The 10,000-nt window shown below is 49.2% G+C and overlaps 1 protein-coding gene and 3 long non-coding RNA genes across 38 annotated transcripts in view; 2 read left to right on the top strand and 2 right to left on the bottom strand.

The window, feature by feature from the left end:
* The window catches only part of LOC118377163 (sushi domain-containing protein 6-like), an 87,655-nt gene that overhangs the window by 4,999 nt on the left and 72,656 nt on the right, over positions 1–10,000 (bottom strand). Inside the window, exons 4-6 of the mRNA XM_052524198.1 lie at positions 7,506–7,700; positions 6,762–6,900; positions 1–25 (exon numbers count right to left, since the gene is read on the bottom strand). The exon at positions 1–25 is cut by the window's left edge and continues 403 nt beyond it. Of these exons, the coding sequence (XP_052380158.1) occupies positions 1–25; positions 6,762–6,900; positions 7,506–7,700 (359 nt within the window). The remainder of the gene's footprint in view (positions 26–6,761; positions 6,901–7,505; positions 7,701–10,000) is intronic.
* Positions 514–5,047, bottom strand: LOC127931451 (uncharacterized). Of its 19 annotated transcripts, XR_008141217.1 has the most exons (8): positions 4,899–5,024; positions 3,408–3,461; positions 2,926–2,970; positions 2,636–2,734; positions 2,227–2,352; positions 2,002–2,127; positions 1,633–1,902; positions 982–1,335 (listed from the first exon to the last, which is right to left on the bottom strand). It is a non-coding gene; the product is annotated as an uncharacterized LOC127931451 (long non-coding RNA). The 19 variants fall into 19 exon arrangements; XR_008141221.1 differs by lacking the exons at positions 2,636–2,734; positions 2,926–2,970; positions 3,408–3,461 and adding exons at positions 514–966; positions 2,500–2,536 and having other exon boundaries at positions 1,165–1,335; positions 2,227–2,414; XR_008141214.1 differs by lacking the exons at positions 2,636–2,734; positions 2,926–2,970; positions 3,408–3,461 and adding an exon at positions 2,500–2,536 and having other exon boundaries at positions 2,227–2,414; positions 4,899–5,047.
* LOC127931449 (uncharacterized) lies at positions 4,498–6,547 on the top strand. 17 transcript variants are annotated; one of them, XR_008141209.1, is made up of 4 exons: positions 5,255–5,580; positions 5,628–5,721; positions 5,910–6,097; positions 6,145–6,547. It is a non-coding gene; the product is annotated as an uncharacterized LOC127931449 (long non-coding RNA). The 17 variants fall into 17 exon arrangements; XR_008141208.1 differs by having other exon boundaries at positions 5,255–5,627; positions 5,675–5,768; XR_008141207.1 differs by adding an exon at positions 4,498–4,526 and having other exon boundaries at positions 5,393–6,097.
* Positions 9,109–10,000, top strand: part of LOC127931450 (uncharacterized) — a 4,212-nt gene continuing 3,320 nt past the window's right edge. The window contains exons 1-3 of the long non-coding RNA XR_008141210.1: positions 9,109–9,225; positions 9,298–9,441; positions 9,478–10,000. The exon at positions 9,478–10,000 is cut by the window's right edge and continues 2,425 nt beyond it. This is a non-coding gene — a long non-coding RNA (uncharacterized LOC127931450). The remainder of the gene's footprint in view (positions 9,226–9,297; positions 9,442–9,477) is intronic.

Here is a 10,000-nt window from a genome sequence, read left to right as displayed (position 1 = left end):
CTGGCCTGATACACCCTGCTCACGCCTGGAGAGAGAGAGAGAGGGGGAGGGGAATAAAATGTAAGAAAGAATGAGTGTACGAGAGAGGGAGGAGAGAGAACAGTATTTCTGGTGGTGTGGTGCTGTGTGATGTTCCTGTCCTAGACTAGAGGTGGTTGTGGAACTCATCAGATGGCGCCAGGCCTCACGGCCCCCCAGACAGGCCCCCCAGGCACCACACGGCCCCCCAGGCCTCACAGCCCCCCAGACAGGCCCCACAGACAGGCCCCCCAGGCACCACACGGCCCCCCAGACAGGCCCCACAGACAGGCTCCCCAGACAGGCCCCACAGCCCCCAGACAGGCCCCACACGGCCCCCCAGGCACCACACGGCCCCCCAGACAGCCCTACACGACCCCCCAGGCACCACACGCCCCCCCAGACAGGCCCCACACGGCCCCCCACCACACGGCCCCCCAGACAGCCCCACACGACCCCCAGGCACCACACGACCCCCCAGACAGCCCCCCCAGGCCTCACTGCCCCCCAGACCTGACAACACAATCAACAGAGCTGCCTACTAACATGAGATCTAATGAGTGCTGACTGTTAAAATCACAGAACCAGAGACAATTTCTCGACATCCGACCGTAAGGCGCTACAGAGGGTAGTGCGAACGGCCCAGTACATCACTGGGGCCATAGCTTCCTGCCATCCAGGACCTTTGAAACAGGCGGTGTCAGAAGAAAGCCAATAAAACTGTCAGAGACTCCAGTCACCCAGGTCATAGACTGTTTTCTCTGCTACCGTACGACAAGCGGTACCCGAGCACCAAGTCTGATAACCACCGGACTGTTTACATTGACCCCCCCTTTGTTTTTACACTGCTGCTACTCACTGTTTATTATCTATGCATAGTCCCTTCACCCCCACCTACATGTACAGAGTACCTCTACTAACCTGTACCCCCACACACTGACTCAGTACCTTTTCCCACGGTATATTATCTATGTATAGTCCCTTCACCCCCACCTACATGTACAGAGTACCTCTACTAACCTGTACCCCCACACACTGACTCAGTACCTTTTCCCACAGTATATTATCTATGCATAGTCCCTTCACCCCCACCTACATGTACAGAGTACCTCTACTAACCTGTACCCCCACACACTGACTCAGTACCTTTTCCCACGGTATATTATCTATGCATAGTCCCTTCACCCCCACCTACATGTACAGAGTACCTCTACTAACCTGTACCCCCACACACTGACTCAGTACCTTTTCCCACAGTATATTATCTATGCATAGTCCCTTCACCCCCACCTACATGTACAGAGTACCTCTACTAACCTGTATCCCCACACACTGACTCAGTACCTTTTCCCACAGTATATTATCTATGCATAGTCCCTTCACCCCCACCTACATGTACAGAGTACCTCTACTAACCTGTATCCCCACACACTGACTCAGTACCTTTTCCCACAGTATATTATCTATGTATAGTCCCTTCACCCCCACCTACATGTACAGAGTACCCTGACTAACCTGTACCCCCACACACTGACTCAGTACCTTTTCCCACAGTATATTATCTATGCATAGTCCCTTCACCCCCACCTACATGTACAGAGTACCCTGACTAACCTGTACCCCCACACACTGACTCAGTACCTTTTCCCACAGTATATTATCTATGCATAGTCCCTTCACCCCCACCTACATGTACAGAGTACCTCTACTAACCTGTACCCCCACACACTGACTCAGTACCTTTTCCCACAGTATATTATCTATGCATAGTCCCTTCACCCCCACCTACATGTACAGAGTACCTCTACTAACCTGTACCCCCACACACTGACTCAGTACCTTTTCCCACAGTATATTATCTATGCATAGTCCCTTCACCCCCACCTACATGTACAGAGTACCCTGACTAACCTGTACCCCCACACACTGACTCAGTACCTTTTCCCACGGTATATTATCTATGCATAGTCCCTTCACCCCCACCTACATGTACAGAGTACCTCTACTAACCTGTACCCCCACACACTGACTCAGTACCTTTTCCCACAGTATATTATCTATGCATAGTCCCTTCACCCCCACCTACATGTACAGAGTACCTCTACTAACCTGTATCCCCACACACTGACTCAGTACCTTTTCCCACAGTATATTATCTATGCATAGTCCCTTCACCCCCACCTACATGTACAGAGTACCTCTACTAACCTGTACCCCCACACACTGACTCAGTACCTTTTCCCACAGTATATTATCTATGCATAGTCCCTTCACCCCCACCTACATGTACAGAGTACCTCTACTAACCTGTACCCCCACACACTGACTCAGTACCTTTTCCCACAGTATATTATCTATGCATAGTCCCTTCACCCCCACCTACATGTACAGAGTACCTCTATAACCTGTATCTACACACTGACTCAGTCACAGTATATTATCTTCATAGTCCCTTCAACCCCACCTACATGTACAGAGTACCTCTACTAACCTGTACCCCCACACACTGACTCAGTACCTTTTCCCACAGTATATTATCTATGTATAGTCCCTTCACCCCCACCTACATGTACAGAGTACCCTGACTAACCTGTACCCCCACACACTGACTCAGTACCTTTTCCCACAGTATATTATCTATGTATAGTCCCTTCACCCCCACCTACATGTACAGAGTACCTCTACTAACCTGTACCCCCACACACTGACTCAGTACCTTTTCCCACGGTATATTATCTATGCATAGTCCCTTCACCCCCCACCTATACAGAGTCCCTACTAACCTGTATCCCCCACACTGACTCAGTACCTTTTCCCACGGTATATTATCTATGCATAGTCCCTTCACCCCCACCTACATGTACAGAGTACCCTGACTAACCTGTACCCCCCACACTGACTCAGTACCTTTTCCCACAGTATATTATCTATGCATAGTCCCTTCACCCCCACCTACATGTACCCTCTACTAACCTGTACCCCCCACACATGACTTACCTTTTCCCACGGTATATTATCTATGCATAGTCCCTTCACCCCCACCTACATGTACTTCTAACCCCCACACCTGACTCATGTATATTATCATGCATAGTCCCTTACCTACATGTGTACCTCTACTAACCTGTATCCCCACACACTGACTCAGTACCTTTTCCCACAGTATATTATCTATGTATAGTCCCTTCACCCCCACCTACATGTACAGAGTACCCTGACTAACCTGTACCCCCACACACTGACTCAGTACCTTTCCCACAGTATATTATCTATGCATAGTCCCTTCACCCCCACCTACATGTACAGAGTACCCTGACTAACCTGTACCCCCACACACTGACTCAGTACCTTTTCCCACAGTATCTATGCATAGTCCCTTCACCCCCCACCTACATGTACAGAGTACCTCTACTAACCTGTACCCCCACACACTGACTCAGTACCTTTTCCCCACAGTATATTATCTATGCATAGTCCCTTCACCCCCCACCTACATGTACAGAGTACCCTGACTAACCTGTCACACACTGACTCAACCTTTTCGGTATATTATCTATGCATAGTCCCTTCACCCCCACCTACATGTACAGAGTACCTCTGTAACCTGTACACCCACACACTGACTCAGTACCTTTTCCCACAGTATATTATCTATGTATAGTCCCTTCACCCCCACCTACATGTACAGAGTACCTCTACTAACCTGTATCCCCACACACTGACTCAGTACCTTTTCCCACGGTATATTATCTATGCATAGACCCCCCACCTCAGAGTACCTCTACTAACCTGTGTCCCCCACACTGACTCAGTACCTTTTAACGGTATATTATCTATTTCACCCCCACTACATGTACAGAGTACCCTGACTAACCTGTACCCCCACACACTGTCAGTACCTTTTCCCTACACATGTTGACTAACCTGTACCCCCACACACTGTTACCTTTTCCCACAGTATATTATCTATGTATAGTCCCTAAACATGTACAGAGTACCTCTTAACCTGTACCCCACACACTGTCACCCCCACCTACAGAGTACCTCTACTAACCTGTACCCCCACACACTGACTCAGTACCTTTTCCCACAGTATATTATCTATGTATTCCCTTCACCCCCCACCTACATGTACAGAGTACCCTGACTAACCTGTACCCCCCCACACACTGACTCAGTACCTTTTCCCACAGTATATTATCTATGTATAGTCCCTTCACCCCCACCTACATGTAAACATTTCACTGTAGGTCTACACTGTTGGTTAAGGGCTTGTAAGTAAACAGTATTTCACTGTAGGTCTACACTGTTGGTAAGGGCTTGTATAGTCCTTAACATGTACAGAGTACCTCTACTAACCTGTACCCCCACACACTGACTCAAACTTTTCCCACTGTATATTATCATGCATAGTCCCTTCACCCCCACCTACATGTGTACCTCTACTAACCTGTACCCCCACACACTGACTCAGTAACAGGGCTTGTCAGTAAATATTTCACTGTGAGGTCTACACTGTTGGTTAAGGGCTTGTCAGTAAACATTTCACTGTGTACAGAGTCTACACTGTTGACTCAGCTTGTCATATTATCTATGTCCCTTCACCCCCACCTACATGTACAGAGTAACTAACCTGTACCCCCACACACTGACTCAGTACCTTTTCCCACGGTATATTATCTATGTCTACACTGTTGGTTAAGGGCTTGTCAGTAAACATTTCACTGTGGTCTACACTGTTGGTGAGAGTACCTCTACTAACCTGTACCCCCACACACTGACTCAGTACCTTTTCCCACGGTATATTAATGCATAGTCCCTTCACCCCCACCTACATGTACAGAGTACCTCTACTAACCTGTACACCCACACACTGACACCTTTTCCCACGGTATATTATCTATGTATAGTCCCTTCACCCCCACCTACATGTACAGAGTACCTCTACTAACCTGTACCCCCACACACTGACTCAGTACCTTTTCCCACGGTATATTATCTATGCATAGTCCCTTCACCCCCACCTACATGTACAGAGTCTACCACTGTTGGTGCATAGTCACTTCACCCCCACCTACAGGGCTTGTCAGTATTAATGCATATCCCTTCACTACATGTACAGAGTCTACACTGTACCTTTTTGGTTATCTAGTATAGTCCCTTCACCCCCAGTACAAACATTTACTAACCTGTACCCCCACTGAGGTCTACACTGGTACCGGTACCGGTACCCCCCCCCCACTGACTCGGTACCGGTACCCCTGTATTTTATCATTTAATTTTTTTAACTTTCGTTTATTTGGTAAATATTTTCTTAACTCTTCTTGATCTACACTGTTGGTGAAGGGCTTGTCAGTAAACATTTCACTGTGAGGTCTACACTGTTGGTTAAGGGCTTGTCAGTAAACATTTCACTGTGAGGTCTACACTGTTGGTGAAGGGCTTGTCAGTAAACATTTCACTGTGAGGTCTACACTGTTGGTGAAGGGCTTGTCAGTAAACATTTCACTGTGAGGTCTACACTGTTGGTTAAGGGCTTGTCAGTAAACATTTCACTGTGAGGTCTACACTGTTGGTTAAGGGCTTGTCAGTAAACATTTCACTGTGAGGTCTACACTGTTGGTGAAGGGCTTGTCAGTAAACATTTCACTGTGAGGTCTACACTGTTGGTTAAGGGCTTGTCAGTAAACATTTCACTGTGAGGTCTACACTGTTGGTGAAGGGCTTGTCAGTAAACATTTCACTGTGAGGTCTACACTGTTGGTGAAGGGCTTGTCAGTAAACATTTCACTGTGAGGTCTACACTGTTGGTGAAGGGCTTGTCAGTAAACATTTCACTGTGAGGTCTACACTGTTGGTGAAGGGCTTGTCAGTAAACATTTCACTGTGAGGTCTACACTGTTGGTTAAGGGCTTGTCAGTAAACATTTCACTGTGAGGTCTACACTGTTGGTTAAGGGCTTGTCAGTAAACATTTCACTGTGAGGTCTACACTGTTGGTGAAGGGCTTGTCAGTAAACATTTCACTGTGAGGTCTACACTGTTGGTTAAGGGCTTGTCAGTAAATATTTCACTGTGAGGTCTACACTGTTGGTTAAGGGCTTGTCAGTAAATATTTCACTGTGAGGTCTACACTGTTGGTGAAGGGCTTGTCAGTAAATATTTCACTGTGAGGTCTACACTGTTGGTTAAGGGCTTGTCAGTAAATATTTCACTGTGAGGTCTACACTGTTGGTTAAGGGCTCATCAGTAAACATTTCACAGTAAAGTCTACAGTTGTTGTATTCGGCGCGTGTGACTAATAAAGTTTGATTTGATTTGAGTATGGCGGTTAACTGTTGAACCGTTTCCCCTGCAGCTTTCACAGTGGTTTCATTTGCTGCGCCTGTTAACCTGTAAAACCAGGTAAATTTTTAACTTCACCAAACTGGATCTGAATGGCCCAAAAGGGCAGCAAAACACACATGCAGAGGTAAAAGGTGTGTGTGTGTGTGTGTCTCGGTGTGTGTGTGTGTCTCGGTGTGTGTGTGTGTGTGTGTGTGTCTCTGTGTGTGTCTCTGTGTGTGTGTGTGTGTGTGTGTGTGTGTGGGTGTGTGTGTGTGTGTCTCGGGGTGTGTGTGTGTGTGTGTGTGTGTGTCTGTGTATGTGTGTGTATGTCTCGGTGTATGTGTGTGTGTGTCTCGGTGTGTGTCTCGGTGTGTGTGTGTGTGTGTGTGTGTGTGTGTGTGTGTGTGTGTGTGTAACCTGCTGTGGTGGAAGGACTTGAGTTTGGGCTGCAGCAGAACAAACAGCACCACCAGCAGCAGCAGGAGGGCCACAGAGGAGGCTGTGGACGCTACGATGGACAGAGCTGGCATCGCCATTGGAGACCGCAGCTCCTTATCTGAGACAGAGAGAGAGACAGCGACAGAGAGACAGCGAGAGAGACAGAGACAGAGAGAGAGACAGAGAGAGAGACAGAGAGAGAGACAGAGAGAGAGAGAGAGACAGAGACAGAGAGAGACAGAGAGAGAGACAGAGAGAGACAGACAGAGAGAAAGATGGAGAGGTTTAGGATTGTTGCTTTGGCAGAACAAATATCTACTTCCGTCATGCAATAGAGCACTGTGAAATTTAATTAAGAGAGGGAGACAGGAGACAGTCAGGAGACAGCATGCACTAGACGATACTTTTTTACAAAATGTATAAAACGTGAGTTTGACATTTCCTGAGCATTTGGATAGAATCAACGGAAGGGTTCCTCAACGTTCTACTGAGACAACGAGCTCTTAGTCTGACTCAGACAACTAAATATGGATGCTGGTCTACTACACTACATACAGTAGGATGTGAGGGGGGTGAGGGGTATATGAGGGATGAGTGGTGAGGGGTAAGAGGTGTATGAGGGATATGAGGTGAGGGGTATGTGGTGTGGGGTATGAGGTGAGGGGTATAAGGGGTATGAGGTGAGGGGTATGAGGTGAGGGGTGAGAGGAGAGATGATCTTACCTGGGCTGAGGTGGCAGGTGATCTGCATGGGTGCGTCCCACTCCCCATTCTGACAGGTGAGGAACTTGTAGTCCCCCTTCAGAGCGTAGCCCTCGTCACAGAAGTACTCTATCACGGTCTTCTGGGTGAGGCGATGGCAGGGGGACGGGTGGCACCTGTAGCCTCCGTTCTCTGGCTCCGTGGGAGGGGGGCACACTGGGGGGAGAGAGGAGAGGTAAAGATGGAGACAGAGAGAGAGCAGGAGAGAGAGAGAGAGAGACAGCAGGAGAGAGAGAGAGAGAGAGAGAGACAGCAGTAGAGAGAGAGAGAGACAGCAGTAGAGAGAGAGAGAGACAGCAGTAGAGAGAGAGAGAGACAGCAGTAGAGAGAGAGAGAGACCGCAGTAGAGAGAGAGAGAGAGACCGCAGGAGAGAGAGAGACAGCAGTAGAGAGAGAGACAGCAGGAGAGAGAGAGACAGCAGGAGAGAGAGAGAGACAGCAGGAGAGAGAGAGACAGCAGGAGAGAGAGAGAGAGAGACAGCAGGAGAGAGAGAGAGACAGCAGAGAGCGAGAGAGACAGCAGAGAGAGAGAGACAGTAGAGAGAGAGAGAGAGAGACAGCAGTAGAGAGAGAGAGACCGCAGTAGAGAGAGAGAGACCGCAGTAGAGAGAGAGAGAGAGAGACCGCAGAGAGAGAGACAGCAGGAGAGAGAGAGAGACAGCAGGAGAGAGAGAGAGACAGCAGGAGAGAGACAGCAGGAGAGAGAGAGACAGCAGGAGAGAGCGAGAGAGACTGCAGTAGAGAGGGCAGTAGAGAAAGAGAGAGAGAGAGAGAGAGAGAGAGACCGCAGTAGAGAGAGAGAGAGAGAGAGAGAGAGACCGCTGTAGAGAGAGACCGCAGGAGAGAGCGAGCACGTCCCCGTAAACACCTACAAGGAAGCAACAACCTCCCCACACACCCCCACAGAAACAACAAAAATGGAGTACAGCTTGTGAAGCTCTGTGGAACACTGGGTCTGTACATAGTCAATGGTAGGCTGAGAGGGGACTCTTTAGGTAGGTACACCTACAGCTCTGTGGAACACTGGGTCTGTACATAGTCAATGGTAGGCTGAGAGGGGACTCTTTTGGTAGGTAAAAAAAAAATAAAAAAAATAAAGGGAACACTAAAATAACATCCTAGATCTGAATGAATGAAATATTCTTATTAAATACTGTTTTCTTTACATAGTTGAATGTTCTGACAACAAAATCACACAAAAATGATCAATACTGTACGCAGATGACCTGGTGCTGCTGTCTCCCACTAAGGAGGAATTTCAGCAGCACCTAGATCGTCTTCACAGGTTCTGTCAGATCTGGGCTCTGACCGTTAACCACAGGTTCTGTCAGCCCTGGGCTCTGACCGTTAACCACAGGTTCTGTCAGCCCTGGGCTCTGACCGTTAACCACAGGTTCTGTCAGCCCTGGGCTCTGACCGTTAACCACAGGTTCTGTCAGCCCTGGGCTCTGACCGTTAACCACAGGTTCTGTCAGACCTGGGCTCTGACCGTTAACCACAGGTTCTGTCAGCCCTGGGCTCTGACCGTTAACCACAGGTTCTGTCAGACCTGGGCTCTGACCGTTAACCACAGGTTCTGTCAGACCTGGGCTCTGACCGTTAACCACAGGTTCTGTCAGCCCTGGGCTCTGACCGTTAACCACAGGTTCTGTCAGCCCTGGGCTCTGACCGTTAACCACAGGTTCTGTCAGACCTGGGCTCTGACCGTTAACCACAGGTTCTGTCAGACCTGGGCTCTGACCGTTAACCACAGGTTCTGTCAGCCCTGGGCTCTGACCGTTAACCACAGGTTCTGTCAGCCCTGGGCTCTGACCGTTAACCACAGGTTCTGTCAGCCCTGGGCTCTGACCGTTAACCACAGGTTCTGTCAGCCCTGGGCTCTGACCGTTAACCACAGGTTCTGTCAGACCTGGGCTCTGACCGTTAACCACAGGTTCTGTCAGCCCTGGGCTCTGACCGTTAACCACAGGTTCTGTCAGCCCTGGGCTCTGACCGTTAACCACAGGTTCTGTCAGCCCTGGGCTCTGACCGTTAACCACAGGTTCTGTCAGCCCTGGGCTCTGACCGTTAACCACAGGTTCTGTCAGCCCTGGGCTCTGACCGTTAACCACAGGTTCTGTCAGCCCTGGGCTCTGACCGTTAACCACAGGTTCTGTCAGCCCTGGGCTCTGACCGTTAACCACAGGTTCTGTCAGCCCTGGGCTCTGACCGTTAACCACAGGTTCTGTCAGCCCTGGGCTCTGACCGTTAACCACAGGTTCTGTCAGCCCTGGGCTCTGACCGTTAACCACAGGTTCTGTCAGCCCTGGGCTCTGACCGTTAACCACAGGTTCTGTCAGCCCTGGGCTCTGACCGTTAACCACAGGTTCTGTCAGCCCTGGGCTCTGACCGTTAACCACAGGTTCTGTCAGCCCTGGGCTCTGACAGAAAAAATAAACAAATATAATGACACTCCA

The sequence above is a fragment of the Oncorhynchus keta genome, chromosome 8 (assembly GCF_023373465.1).
Source record: "Oncorhynchus keta strain PuntledgeMale-10-30-2019 chromosome 8, Oket_V2, whole genome shotgun sequence".
NCBI lineage: Eukaryota > Metazoa > Chordata > Actinopteri > Salmoniformes > Salmonidae > Oncorhynchus > Oncorhynchus keta.
The sequence above is the reverse complement of the archived record's forward strand: the minus strand, read 5'-3'. Positions and strand labels throughout refer to the sequence as shown.